General features: G+C 39.1%; 1 protein-coding gene across 1 annotated transcript in view; it reads right to left on the bottom strand.

Moving 5' to 3' along the window:
- The window catches only part of Amph (amphiphysin), a 142,265-nt gene that overhangs the window by 15,972 nt on the left and 110,466 nt on the right, over positions 1 to 15,827 (bottom strand). The window contains exons 14-16 of the mRNA XM_048339447.1: positions 13,892 to 13,915; positions 11,076 to 11,108; positions 5,403 to 5,528 (exon numbers count right to left, since the gene is read on the bottom strand). Of these exons, the coding sequence (XP_048195404.1) occupies positions 5,403 to 5,528; positions 11,076 to 11,108; positions 13,892 to 13,915 (183 nt within the window). The remainder of the gene's footprint in view (positions 1 to 5,402; positions 5,529 to 11,075; positions 11,109 to 13,891; positions 13,916 to 15,827) is intronic.

Below are 15,827 nucleotides of genomic sequence, written 5' to 3'. Positions count from 1 at the left end.
AGCACAAGACCCTGTCTGAAAATAAACTGAAAGCAAGGAGGACTTTGGGGTGTGGCTAAGTGTTAGAGCATTTACCTTGCAAGTGTGAAGTCTTGAGTTTAATCCCTACCACTACACGCTACATATATACACACACACATATCTACACATATGTGTACATATTCCCAGGACCATATATATGTGGATATATAATCATACATTTATATATGTATATATTAATGTATATGTATTTTAATCTGTCCATAGTACCATATACATATGTATACACATATATATACATATATATACATATACATATGACAAAGAAAGAATGGGAAGGTTTTCAGTACTACCATATCCTTTTTTTATTACTATTACGTGTTCCAATCTGTTGGCTATTTTTAGATCTATAAAAGGAAAATATTTTCTGTGCTTTGCTTGCTACAATAATGTCAAACCTGTTGGATAAAACACAATTGTACATGCTTATTTGCTCTTTTTCAAATGTCTTAAAAGTTGTGCTAACCTTAAATTTAACTACAGTAGATTTCCTTTGAAATAGTAGGCCAAAAAATGTATGTTTGGCTACTTTACATTAAGTAAGCAAAGTATAGAAGCTGACAGGTATTTAGAAAAATAATTTCCAGGTCTTATCTTTAAGAAAATGAAATCAATATAAGACCTTAATTTCTGCAGAGAAATGACACACATGATAAATGACTACTATAATCAAAGAATATACGATGTACTGATTCTATACTCATCTTTATCTGTTCAACCTGTCTCTGATTTATATACTTAAAGCAACAATGAAATTATCTGTTTTCAAATAATTATTTATTTACACAATGTAGAAGCATCAGGAGAAAGTGAGGTGGAGAGTCGGTTTATAAAAATGCATCCTACAGACATATTGTTAAAAAAATAGACACTGGGGCGGGGGGAAACATTTTCAAAGACAGCATCAGCTATGTGGGGAATCAAGAAGTAATCAGAAATATAACCATTAATCTTACCTTGAAAACTTCAGGTTTCTTTGGAAACCACGCCTAACATTTCCTGTTTTTGAAATTGCACTTGAGTTCATTTTTGTTTTGTTTTTTAACCAAACCACAATAATGTTCACCTCAGATGATACCATCCTGTCAAACTGAACTCATAATGGTGCAGTGACATTTCAGCAGAAAAAAAGATGCTCTCTGAAGGTGACCCACAGCACACCTGCCTATTCATTAGCTCTAGGGACACAAGGTGGATTTTATGCTTTTCCAACTAAATGCCATGCGTCTTGAAACAGAGAGGTCTTTCCTTAGGAAAGGAATAACCCCAATATGTTTATGTTGTTATAAAGAAAAAAATATGCTTCCACTTTATGAAACAATAATGCATTTGTGTGTGTGTGTGTGTGTGTGTGTGTGTGTGTGTGTGTGTGTGTAAATGAGGATTCAACTCAGGGCCTTCTACTCTCCCTAGTGTTCTACTGCTTGAGTCATAATTCCACTTCTGTATGTTTGCTAGTAAATTGGAGGTAAGAAACTCAGACTTTTCTAGCCAGTCTGACTTCAATCCTGGATTCTCAGATCTCAGCCTCTTGAGATCTGGCTAGAATTACAGAAATGAGCCACTGGCCTCTAGCCAAAAATGTATGCTATGTGGTACTAGTCTCTAAGTTGCAGAGATACAGTAAAAGGGAAAGAATCAATTGCACCTATGTGGAACCACTTTGTAAACATGGAAAACAGGGAGTATGGATGCCACCCAAATCACTACAAGCTGACAGCTTGGCTGACACTACTATAACACATAGGTTCAGTCCCTATGAAGAAATGAAGTCGATGCATTGTTTCTCTCTGGCAAAGTAGAACACACTGTGAGCTCCACACCTTTTGTCATTACAACACCTATAGGTCTCAGGAGATGTGTGAACACTTCAAAAAGCTCTTACATTGCCTCTATTTCTGCCCTCCAAAAGATTCAATTTTTGTTTCTCTAAAGTTCATCCATAAGCTTTGTGTAGAAAAGTGTTTATAGAATAGAGAATTCTTCAGTGTCTTCTTAACCAACATTGAGGAATTTGGTCTTAGTAATGGTCAATGCTTGTGCCACTGTTGGCTAAATATCACTATGATTACCCTTAGCTAAGAGCATTGTAAATCAGTTGGACATCAGTGGCTTATGCCTGTAATCCTAGCTATTCACGAGCTGGAGATCAGCAGGATAACACTTTCCAGAGCACCTTTGGCAAAATTTTGCTAGACTCATCTCAACAGAAAAAGCTGGACACAGTGAGGTCTGTCTGTCATCCTATCAGCTGCATTACAGAAAGGATCAAAGGGGAAAAAAGCAAGGCCTCATTTCAAAAACAACTAGAACAAAAGGGGCTAGGGGTGTCATCCAAGCAGTGCAATGCCTGCCTAGCAAGCACAAAGCCCTTAGTTCACACCTCAATACTGCCAAAAGGTTGTGAATCTTACACAGATTAAGAACCCCCAGTGTGAAACTTCAAAATCCAAAATGCTTCAAAATTCAGGGGAAAAAGGTATTCTTATATTTGTATTTTAGACAGCATTTTGTGCATTGCCTAAAAGCTTACTGAAAGTACTGTATTCAAGTACAGTCAGGTTATGATATGAAGAAAGTATACGTGAAACTTAAGTCAACTTCAGATTTGGGCTTGAGTTTCATTTCCAAAATATCTCACTATGCATATATGAATATTCCAAAATTCAAAAATATCTGAAATCGATCACACCTCTAGTCTCAAGCACTTAATAAAGACCTGTTCCACCTCTATCTATGAGGTATTACATTGTAGGTATTTTGTAACCGGTAGCTAATTTTGTTAGCATTGGTGTCTGCACGAGGATTCAGCACATCAGATTTTCTGACACTTACCATCTAGCAGACAAAACAAAACACGTCTCCCACTCAACACCATGGCTACTGCGGCAGGAGCCTCTTCCGCACAGCCTCTGGTCCATACCATGTGGCCTAAAGGCATCAGTGAGCATGAAGTCTGAAGTCGGGCCTGCCAGCATCAGTGCACAGTTGATGAAGATGTTTGACTCAAAAACAATTCCTTCAAGACCAGGTGTCGGTGGTACATGCCTGTAATCATAGCTACTCAGGAGGCTGAGGATCTTGGTTCCATGCCAACCCTGGCAGGAAAGTCTGTGAGACTTTTATCTCCAACTAACCAGGAAAAAAAGTTGAAAATGGAGCTGTGGCTAGATGCCAAAGAGCTCAGGGACAGTACCCAGGCCCCGAGTTCAACCCTCAGAATCAGCACACACAAAAATATCCTTCAAATCAGGATCTTCTAAGTCCACAGAATCATTTTAAAGTTAATAATCTCCCTTATAGTAGTAGTCAAAACCTTCAACTAAAGTTTCCCTTATCTCCTAAGTAATTGTCAAGTGAAGGTGGAAGATGAACAGGCCATAGCTGGATGCAAGAAAAGAATGCATGAATTCTTAGGGTCACCAGTGGAGTGGGGTGTGGTGGGCAGGGAGAAGTCCATGAAAGCAAGAGATCCTTCAGAAGAGACACCACCTCGCTGGGCACAATTTCAGTTTCCCTACTGGAGCTGGTCCAACTCGGAATCATTAAGTGAAAAATGACACTTTCTTGAGTCATTTTTATTTCATATTTTCCATCACTATCTTGCCCTAGTGTTTACTTTCCTGCTCCATTAAAAAAACACAATGAAACAAAGAGTATGCGGCTCATGTCTGTAATCCATACTACTCAGGAGGCTGAGATCTAAGGATCATGGTTGGAAGCCAGCCTGGGCAACAAAGTCCATGAGACTCTACAATTCATCACCAAAGAAAGCCAGAGGTGGAGCTGTGATTTAAGTGGTAGGGCACTAACCTTGAGTAAAACAGCTCAGAGACATGCACCCAGGCCCTGAGTTCAAGCTACAGTGAACTGGCATGCATGCACACACACGTGCACACACACACATACAACTAATAATTTGACAGGTGACCTCTCATTTTCCCCAGTAAAATAACCTTGGGTCGCAGCAACGTTGACCATACCTTTCATTCTAATTGAGGCAATGCCAATTTTGGTATCTGAAAAATTGGGTTTTCCTGTTTGTATACATTCTAGGAAGCTTATAGTAATTCATGTCACAATGTAAATTCTTGGGAGATACTTTATTGCATTTTATAACCCCTTTTCACTCAGAACAGTATTTCCAGTTCTGTCTATTCACAGAAGTTACATTATCCAGCTGAAGCTGGTGTATTTTTTAGCTCAATCCCAATTGGCAAATGTAGTTTTGTTTTGTTCTTATTTTTCCTGTGTGGATAAGGGGCCAGGAAGACAGATGGATTTCCATTCTAGTGCTAAACATATCCGTACAGTCCCCATAAGCCTGCACAGTCTTGTTTTATGAACAATTTTTTAATATAGAAAACCTCGCAGATTCATAGATTTGTAATGTGGGTTTCAGTCTTGCATCGAGCCTTCACAAATTTTGCACATGAATATTTTAATAGCAACCAACATGCAACAAAGTTGTTATGCTTATGTTTATCACATATAAGTTGGTTCCTACATAAAGACACATCTCTAGCCAACACAGGTAAAACAGAATTAAAGTGTAACCCTGGTCACGATGCACTGTACCCATAAACTGATATATTGAGTTGAAACCCCTTTGAGCAATTACTTAAAGATAAAAACAAAAAGAGGATGTAAAGGACTAAAAATAAAATATAAAGAATAAAATACAAATATTTAAATATAAAATTAGATATATAAAACAGAATATATTTAATAAACATATACAACTACATCAACAATATAACTGAATAATATATAACATACAATAAACAAATATAAACATATTTACATTTATTGTATTTATATTTATATATGAACATTTTATAAAATAAAATCTAAAATAAAGAATAAAAGTTTGAGTCTTTACACATTCTACCACTTACCTACCACAAAAGGGAAAGGATCCAAAAGAGAATCCAGCACCCTTTGGCTATGGTTACATGATTTTTCTCTAGATGGTATGATCAGTGCTCTGGATATCTCTCTTTTTTTTTTTTTTTTTGGCCAGTCCTGGGGCCTGAGCACTGTCCCTGGCTTCTTCTTGCTCAAGGCTAGCATTCTGCCACTTGAGCCACAGCGCCACTTCTGGCCATTTTCTGTATATGTGGTGCTGGGGAATCGAACCCAGGGCCTCATGTATACGAGGCAAGCACTCTTGCCACTAGGCCATATCCCCAGCCCTCTGGATATCTCTTTTGAAGATGTGAGCAGGAATGGAGTTTTACTGTGAGCGCTCTGAGAACCAGGGGAGACATGACAGATGTGGTGCTATGGTGTGTGTGAGCAGCAGTACAGTGGGTCAGGAGATGAGTGTGATGGCGGCTGTAGGTGGGGGGGATGACACTCACCACTGACTCCTCCACTGCCTGGGGCTCCTCAGTCTCCAGTTCAAGGTCCAGCCCAGCAGCAGGGGCCACAGTGACAGGAGGCTCCTCTGCTTTCAGCTCGGTGGGTACAGCCTGTTCAGTTTCAGCCTTGGGTTGTTTGTTTTTGGTTAAGAGGAAACAGATCAACAAAAGAATAGGTAATATTGTAGGATACAGGACAATTAAGATTGTGCCAATTGTCTTTGTCATCAGAGAGGCAAGTAGCTTCTTTAGATCTGTACTGTAAGAAGAATGCCATGTTTGACATCATGAACCTGTTCAGGACTGCAAAGTCCAGGAATAAAATCTTGTTATGCTTCTTGTTTCTCATTACCAAGAACTTGTTTCCCTTGAAGGCAGCCAACTCACTTTACCTACCTGCAACATTTTACTACTTACTTTGCTGTGATGTCTATACGACATGCGAAAAATGGTACTTCCTTCATTTAGGTGAAGATGGGGGAGCGAAAGAGAAGAGAGAGAAAGGTAGATAAGAGATAATAGAATGAGAAAAGAGACAGAGAAAAGGAGAGAAGGGAGAAGAAAGGAGAGCTAAGTCAAAGGACGGAAAGAGAGAGGACCTACATTTGTTAGTTTGAAGAAATGAGGAAAAGATACCGCTTTCTTATTCTAAAAGAAAGATCAATATAATGGAGCACGTACATTTTCATAACAGCCAATACTGTAAGTACTCCAGGTATGATCTCTCCATTTGGAACATCAAGGTTATTTGCTAGAAGAGAATGTGATCAAATGGCTCTCACAATCAATGGAGCACATAAAGGTCAAGTTGGCAAAGAAGGAAGCGCTCCCTGGCAAGATGAGGTCATACTGCAATCTAAAGCTACACAAGGAGCCAAGAGAAGTCTCAGAACACAAAACACATATCCTTGTACATTTTCCTTCTAAGTTCCGAGATAGGAACTTGAACTCGCTACCTGCCGCTTTCACTCACTGGCTAGCACTCTACCAAGCCACACTTTCAACCCCTCTTTGTAGATCTTTTAAAGGCAAAGATAACTTACTTATGATGCAAACCAGATTCTGGGTTCCTTTGAAGTCGAAGGAAATTTGAAGTTTCAGTAAGGCAAAAACAGCTAAGGAGATTTTCGACATGAGTTTAATAGCATTTGCTGCTGAAATTAGTAACTAAAAGGATATTGTGTCTCCTTCCAAGCAACCTGTCTCATATGTTAGATTGTCCCACAGGAGAAAACACCAACTCTTTGGGCATGGAATTACAACTTACATTCTACAGAGGTAAGTATAATGAAAGGAATGGAAAGTAAAGATAAAGCATGATTTTATATATGACCTGCCTCTCCTACTAGCTGTTGTTTTAAGTGTCAGGGCACCTGAGTATTAAGTGCAGGGTCCATTATTCAAACTCCCACACTTTCCCCCAATCCTTCCTCTCAAAGTAATATATGGAAGTCACCTACTCTTTCCTTACTTCTAAGATAGTGTAAAATCATAAATGCTTTGTGAGAAGATAGAAAACAAAAGATAAATTGTTATATTGTGTATCATGTTAAAAAAAAGATCACCTAAAAGAGTTCTATAGGAATTGTACTCTTTCCCAACCACTGATATCTTGTTATAACTGTTTGGAAATGCTGGAAATTATTTCTTATTGTTTGCTTGCTACAGTGGCAAAAATCACTACACATTCAAAGAACATGGGAGGAAGCCTTCACATCCAAGAAGGCAGCAGGATAGTGCAATGGTTTAACTCTAAGAATCAGAAAGAGACATTTCCTTTATAATAAAAGGAATAGTGTAGCCTTGAAACACATATTCTAAAATCCTCTATGGTAAAATACAGCCAGATCAGTGGGGAATGCGGGAGAGATAGACTGGCAGACTGAAGGGGTCTATTCGCAATCCAGTATGGCGCCTGCCTTCTAGTCCTGCTTCTTCAGCCTTGAAGACTACAAAAGACCTTGGAGATGACTCAGAACTCACAGTAAGGTCTGCAGATTCAAAAGGATTGCAACGTATACACTAGGATGCTCTTTGGAGCCATACAAAGCCATCAGGGAGAGGTCGGGTGATTACCAGCTTCAAGCCCTGTTTTGTTCAGTGCAGTCAATTAACTAAATGTTGGGCTGTTCCATATTCCTCAAAAGAGATGCTATAATGATGACTTACAGATAGACACAAATTCAGTGTGATTTCCTCGTCCCTCACACAAGGCATGCAGCAGTATTTATAACAGAGGTTATGACAAACTAACTTCTCCAGCAGAGAGAAGAGATGCCTGATCCTAACTCTGCTTATTGAGAGAAGGGAATGGCAGGTATGCACATTTCTACAAGTAGCTCTGGTACACAAGGAGATGTTTAGGAACATTAGACATAGAATGATCCTATGGCCCAGCAATTACATTACTGGGAATTTATCCAATACAACACAAACAAGGTTACTGTAAAGCCATCAGCACAACCATGTTCACTGCAGAACTATTTACCATAGCTATGGAATCAGCCCAAATGCCCCTCAATGGAGGAATGGATCAAGAAAATGTCGTATATACAAGCAATGGAATTCTACTCATCTGTTAGAAAGAATGGTAGTGTACCATTTGTAAGGAAATGGAAAGACTTGGAAAAAATTATATTCAGTGAAGCCAGACCAAGAGAAACCAAGGTTGCATGGTTTCCTTCATTTGTGGTAGCTAGAATGTACCTATACATCTATAAGTAAACACACTGGGTGGTTACAGATGAAGTATAATAGACTCTATGGAGAGGTCAAATAATATAATCTTTTAGAAAGACCAGGTCAAAGACCAACAAAATCAATACCACAAATTGGGTACATTCAAAGTGGGGAAAAGGGGAGAGGGAAGATGAATGAAGGGGGGAAGGATAGAGAATGCAGCCAAGAATTCAATGTATATATCACAAAACTAAGAAAACTAGGAGCAGGGGTGGGCCAAAGGAGGGTGAGAATATTGAAGGGGGTGACACTGATCACAGTGCATTGTATTCATAAATTGCTTTGTTATATGGCACCTCCCTATACAACTACATAAAGATATTTTAAGAATTAAAAATAAATAAAAATAAGTCAAAAGAAACACATAATTCTGAGCCTAGATGTTTTACATTAAAGTAATAGGCATAAATTCAATTATGATCATTGTCTTTCTTTTTGTAGCAGTATTCCTTCATTTTCTAAATCCTATCACAATCAATAATTTTAAAGCAATTCCATTACCTAGGCTGGGACTCAACCATGAACATAAAGAATGCATCTTTTGGGCTCCATTGTCGATACAAATAATCTGTATTTGAAGCATTTAAGTATTTATTTATAGGCCACAGAGATTCTGTTTTTGCTTGGCTATGCAAAAAAAATAAAAATCAAAGCCCACACAACAATCTATTAAGGTGTTAGGTACTCCAGGGGGGATTCCAATGGCATAACTCATCTGAATCACTAATGAATAGCTTAATCAAACGAATAGCAGGTAGCTAAACTTTCTTGAGGGAGAGGGCAGAGGGAAGAGGGAGGACAGAAAATGGGAGAGAGTAGGGGGTGACTAGAGTCATTATATTCAACGTGCAAGTGTGAAAATGGAAGTCGGTGGCTTGAAGGCAGGAATGGGATGTGGAGAGATGGGGGAGCATGATGGAAGGGGTGACACTGATTACGATGCCTTGCACTCATCATCTGACCTGTTGAGCTGAAATTCCTTTGTCACACCTGTCAAGGTAATTTCATTTTCAGTCATATCACTAGTAATAGCCACACAGGAAGATTTGACAGATTTCTGGTATTCTGCTGAGACCACAAGCAAAAGAAGTGTGTGCTCTCTGGTGTCCTTTTTTCTAATAGAAGCTTTTCCAAATAGAAGTAACCAAAGTCAAAGTCACAGCGAGATTTTTTATAGAGGCTTTCTCCTTCTATTTCCTAGAAAATATGGGATTTCAGAAATCACATTCCATAAACTGTAGACAAATTGGAGGAACTAACTTATAATCCAACACTCAGAGGTAACTTTGGAAATTCCCAAAGACATAGCAGCTGCAACTTAAGCAGGCTACACACCGTGGTCTGCCTGAGCTGTGAACAGTGAAGTGTGCTAGGGCTGAGGATGGGCAAAAACAAGCCATGGATGATTTGGGGATCCAAACCCTCTGTATCTGAAGGTGATGAGAGCAGTAATACAGAGAATCAATCCAAGTCACTGCTTAGGTAGCCTAATGGGCTCACAATGAGAAGCACGAATAGACATGAGAAACAGAAGCCAGGAATGGTAAAGACAGGAGAATGGCCACAAAGCCAAGTAAAGTAACTAGAGCTCAAGATAATGTCATCTACTCTGAAAACCAAGCTATGTCCTTTCCTTCCCAGTATGAAGCATGAAATTAACTCCACTAAGACTGGAGAAGTTTATGAGATGGGACACACAGGCACATTAGGAAAGTAGAAGGATTGTAAGCATTTACATGTTAAGTATAAAAACATATGCCTCTGACTCTCCATTTGCTCCCCCACAGTATCCTGTTCATTTCCCTCACAGTACAGCAAAGAAAAAAAAAAAAAAAGAAATCTCACAGCAGAAGCTCCTGGACAGAAAAGATGAGCTGGAAAACCCACCATGATGCATATAGCCAATGAGGTCTTTCTGCAAGTTTCCATTCAGATCTTTAACATATTACTTTTAATCTTCCACCAAGATCACCAGGCACTGAGAAAAGTCTCAGATACAAAAAGGAGAAACTGAATAGTTAATTACTGCAAGTGGAAGAAAAATAGTAGTAATGAAAGATGTCACATTCATGACAGGAAAAAGATTGTATTGGAAAACGCGTCCACAGCATAACAAACTCCTAGAAATTCAAAGTATTCTAGGAGTGAAAGAGCTGTTGGAAGAGATGGAAAGCAGAGGAAAATGGCTGGAAAAAAGAAACAGAAAAGTCAAGCCAGTATTTGTAAAAACAGAAGCATGAGAAAACAGCCTAACAACGAAAACAAAGAGAGTAATAACATGTAGAATAATAACAGTTCATAAATTCTAATTTTGAATATATCATGAACATCTATTTAGTGAGTTCCTAATGTGAACAATGCTGAAACCTCTGTGTGTCTGGCATTCAGATAGAAAGCATTATATCAGAGACAAACTTCAGTCCGAGTTCTCTGTGAAGGGACTCCTAGAGTTGAATCCAGGTGCTGGATAACCACATGACCTAAGTTTGAAATGGCTTATACCTGTCTGTCTGTTGGAAATACACAGTGAGTATGACAGTCTATCTTAGACTGCCAGGGAAAAATGACTTAATGCAGAGTCGGTATCATAGGGCTTCTGATCTACCAGTGGTTCCTTTCTGAAACACTACTAAGGTGTGAATGTAGGAGAAAGATCCTACAAGTCTCATATTTTCTCTAGATCCATCTCTCTACTTCAATCAAGCCTCTTGCCTCTCTAAGGCAGATGAATTTAGAAAATCAAATTGGCACAACTCCTACTTACCAGTAGAGAAACCAGCAGATGGTGGAATTACTAGTCTGTCTCCATTTCTCTGAATGATAGGGTCAAATTTTGAACTCATACTGTTCACCATTATTCCAGTGGCACAAAGCCCACATTGAAAAAATTATCCAATATTCTTAGCAGATTTTGCTGGAAACTTGACACCTTACCTGGGTGAATCCATTAAATGAACCACCAGGAGCCTGAACAGAAATGGAAAATGGAGTGTATTACTTTCTTTCCATCACTTTTATAGGATTAAGTGAACACCCATTAGACAATTTGGAGAGTACTGACTATCAGACTTCAAAATAACACAAAGGTTGTTGTGCATGAATGTGATTAGGAAATGCAAAAGGCCATGCTGTATTATTTTAAATAGGCTGACAAAAAAGAAATACCAATTTTACAATTATTGTCACTAACTGACTCAATGCTAATCCAAATCTACTTTCTTGTTGATGAGAAGACAGTTCCAGAGAAAAGCCATGAGAAGCTAACAACTCTCTCTTTGGGCTCTGGGTAAACTCTAGAAAAAGCTTTTCCATCATTTCTACAACCCATCATCTTGGTGAATCAAGCAGTTTTAGATGGCCTGATAAGAACATTTCACATGTTCTTAATGAAGTGGATAAACTTTAGGAATAGTACGTAAGTCTGTATTGTTTGCAGTTTAGCACATTTCTAGTTTGAACTCAGGACCTCCAGGTTTGCTAGGCTGGTGCTCTATCACAGCCCTGGATTTTCATTATTTTTAAAAAAAGTTTTTTCAGAATAAAATTTCATGAGCTTTTCTGACTGGTCTTTCTTCTAACTATGATCCTTTCTCTTACAGCCTCCCAAGTAGCTAGGATTACAGGCATGAGCAACCAGCACCAGGTTTCCTAACCATTGTGGAGCTTTGGTGGGATTTTTTTTGTCAGCCTATTTGCATTTGGGTTGCACAGATTTTGAGAGGTACGTGATAATCTGCTGAGGAGATCAGTGGATGGCTAATGAAGGAGGTGAGAGACATTAGGAAACACGGAACCTACAGAAGCCTCTGGTCAGTCTAGGCTACATATTAGGGTAGGTACCTCGTCTTTATCAGCGTCTATTTCTTGATACAACAATCCATATCTCTGGTTTGCAATTTCATCTTCAGATAACTCTGAGTTGTTGGTGTCAATGTCTCGAGAACTATCAGAACTCTCAGAACTCTCAGAACTAGTGTTCCAGAAGGTTCCTAGAGTCAATGGTCTAGCTATCTCCTGGCTTTGCTCTGAGCAGCTAGCAATGGCTTGCTCCCCCTGGACACCTGTTAGTAAGTCCACCTCCAGTCCTTTCTGACTTCCAAATACATCTAAATGTGCACAGGAATGATCAAAGCCTTCCCCATCTCTGATAGGCCCACTAGCTTGACAATTTGCAATACCAGAACATCCTGAAGTGCTCCAATGACTAGCAGTTAAATTCAAGCTTAGTTGCCTGACTTGATCTGCAATTACTTCCTGAGAGTCTGTCTTTGCAATTTCTGGCACGTTAATGGTATGACTACTGTTCTCGGTTGCTGTATTTTCCAACCACTCTTTTGAGGAGTCTCCTCCCTTGTGAAAGCACTGATGTCCTTTGCTGTCATTAGTTTCCAGAGAATAATTAAAGCCTGTCTTAGATTCGACTGCCACTGCATATTTCATTGTCAAAAAAATGGCCTGATTTTTATCTTGGGTACATTGAATTTCTTCAGCTTCAGCACTGCCCTGTGCTGGGTGACATACTAAACCACAGTTGGCAGGGTCTATGACATTTTTCTTTATGTCTTTTCTAGGTAAATTCCATTCACCAGGACAGGCATCTTCAATATTAGATAGAGAGTCAGCCTGGAGAGAAGGACTCAAGGCATGTATATAATTGGCATGCTTAGCTCCAGAGCTTCCTGTATTTTTACAACCATTAATTATTTGAACCCCATCATGTAGCCCTTGGGCTCCATCACCAGGCTCACCTACCACAGCTACACTTGCTATGTCATCTTTTTCTAATAGAATGGCTCTCTCAAAATAATTTTCAGGGGTTTCCATACTTTGCTTACATCTCACTCTTAGATCATCAATTTTGCTGGCATCTTGGTCTTGCTTTGTGACTACTTTAAGACAAACTAGTGTCCTGTTCTCTATACGTCCACACACTTCCTCTGCAAATTCCTTTTTTCCCTCTAGTACCTGGACATCCATTGCTCTAGCATCTACCTTTTGACACGTCTCCACACCTGCCCACACAGAATCTTCTGTCTTCTGCTTCTCTCCTTCTTTGTCTGACCTTTTGGTGTCTTCATAACCTTCTTTAGGCAGCTCAACTGTGTCCACGGCTGGCACCTCTGAGTCACAAGGTTGGTTTATCTCCATACAAGCAGTAATAGCAACTCCAGCCTCAGGCATGGGCTCTGGGGACAGCTGTTCATTTCCACCTGCAAGGCCTGGCTCTAGGACACACTCGCTCTGTTTGGCTACAGTGGACCAGTCAGTGGAAGAGAGCATTCTGGTAGAAAATCTGTCTTGCTGTGCTTCAGACACACATGCAAATTCTTCTTGAGACTCACTGAGGGTCATTTCCTGGCTGACACTCTCTGTACTAGCATCAGGGCCCCAAGTAAATGCACCTATATCAATTTGAGATCTTTGAATTTCTTCGGCCAACCCACTGTCTGGAGTTTCCTCCATGATCAGGTTACACAGAGAAAGACTTTTTGAAGAGTCAGTCTTTAAAATATGTAGAAAAGCAAAGGAAAAAAAAATAAGATGAAATAGACCATGACAAGTTCTGATGAGAAAACATAAAGCTCTTTAGTAGGATAACACCAGTTGAACAATGTTAAAAAGCTTTTAAATTAACTGGGTAAATCTATGACTGGCAACACAATAGGGGAAAAGTTCAATCTATAATAAACAACATGTATAGAATGCATACTAAATATTTCAAAAATCCAGTTTTCTGGGTGTTTACCTACCGGTTGTGCCAAATCAGTGCTAGTCTGTATGGGTTTAAAAAAAAGAATAATTATGAGACAAGGAAGGAAAATGCATTGGCAAATTAAATTCTCTTGTTTAAGATTATATTTTGCGATTTATTTGTGATAGGAATTATTTTATTGCTTAAGACTACTGTAGAGAAATTGCAACTGAAACACAAAGAAAACTTCTGCAATTTTCTAGCATCAGAAAATACTTTATGCATACTCTGCTTGAGCGGACTATGCAATGCTTATTCATTCAAATAAGCAAGCAAGTCTGAGAATAAATACTAAAATGAGATCAAACCTCTACAGGCAAAGCAATTATCCAGCATCATATGCTTTAACCTGACACAGCATCAGAAAAACCAACAAAATATTCTCCAACTCATCCTTCCCTTGGGTTCTGAATTTGAGGTGGGGCGTTGATGAAGGATTCATTTGATCTTAACCACTCTGCCTTATGGATTACCTTTCCTCAACCTAGGAACCATTTTCTATATGAAAGCAAAATCCTTTGGTTGGTTGGGAAGAGTAAAAACAATGAATATTTATGTCCATAATTATTTATTTTTCTCAATATTCCTAGTAGTATTGTTTTTTAGAACAGTCAGAAACTCCTTCTAGATAATACTGTAAAGACCAAGGAAAAGTGTAGCCACCCAAGCTCCTAAAAACAATAGGGCTTGTAAAATTTCACTATCTTAGAGTTTACTCAGCTTCTATAACTCCATTTTGGTGACTCCATGCTAGAGGGCTACACCCCAACCCGTGAGACTAGTTACTTGTAGTTTGACATTTAAAAATATATGTAGCCCTTGTTTCTCTCTATATCTATATAGCAACCATAGTAACAGATTGTAAAAATGATCATAGGAATAGATTATAGAAATAACCATAGTAGTAGTTATAGAAATGCCATGGTGACTGTCAGGTTGGTCCACTTATGATCAAGTACTACATTGTTTTAGCCGGCTTATGCTTCAGTTGATATTAGGAGAATATGGTAACAATTGTTAAAATAAAGTTGATATTAGGCCAGCCTGACTGCAATTTTCTGCTTCTGTAAATGGCTTGCTTAACCTGTTTGTGACTTGTTCTGACCCCCTGCATTAACCCCCTGCATCTGTGCTATGTGACCACCTGCCATAGAATGTATAGTTTCTACCTTTAAAAACCAGCCCTGCAGTGGCTCATTGCTGTTCTTTACCAGTAGACACTGTGCACAGCTAAATAAAGACTCCTAGCCTGATTGACTGAGTGCTGGTGATTTGTCATGAGTTCGAGTCCTGGGTGACCAGGATACAACAAATACCATTACCCTCTCCACACAGGAAAGTAAAAAACACTACAGCTCCAACTAAACATAGGAAACCCAAGAATTAAAATAAATAGCATTACTCTTTAGACATTAAGAAAAATACTAGAGTTGAGCTAGAACTCAAATGCCCTGAAAGCCAATTCATTCCTCTCTTTTTGGGGGAACACATAAGTAAAACAAATTCACTACAAAAGAACTTAGTCATAGGTGGTTTCAAAGAACATTCTTAGCTCTCCCCTTGAATGCTGTCAATGATCTCAAAGAATGGAGTGTGGCCATGGTTCTGCAGAAGAGATGAGGACAGTCCTTTTCTCTTTAAGTGGAGAAAGTAACAGAATCACTTCAGAAGACACACTGGGCACTGGTGGCTCACACCTGTAATCCTAGCTATTCAGGAGACTGAGAACTGAAGATTGAGGTTCAAAGCTAGTCCATGCAGGAAAGCCCATGAGACTCTTTACTTCCAAATAATGGTCAGAAAAGCTGGAAGTGGAGCTGTGGCTCAAGTGGTAGACTGCTAGCCTTGAGCAGGAAGCTCAGGGACAGTGCCCAGGCTCTGAGTTCAAGCCCCAGGATCAGTACCAAAAGGGGGTAGGGTACATTAAAAAAAAC

The sequence above is a fragment of the Perognathus longimembris genome, chromosome 2, assembly GCF_023159225.1.
Source record: "Perognathus longimembris pacificus isolate PPM17 chromosome 2, ASM2315922v1, whole genome shotgun sequence".
NCBI classification, from domain to species: Eukaryota; Metazoa; Chordata; class Mammalia; order Rodentia; family Heteromyidae; genus Perognathus; species Perognathus longimembris.
This window is presented reverse-complemented; position numbering and strand designations above follow the sequence as displayed.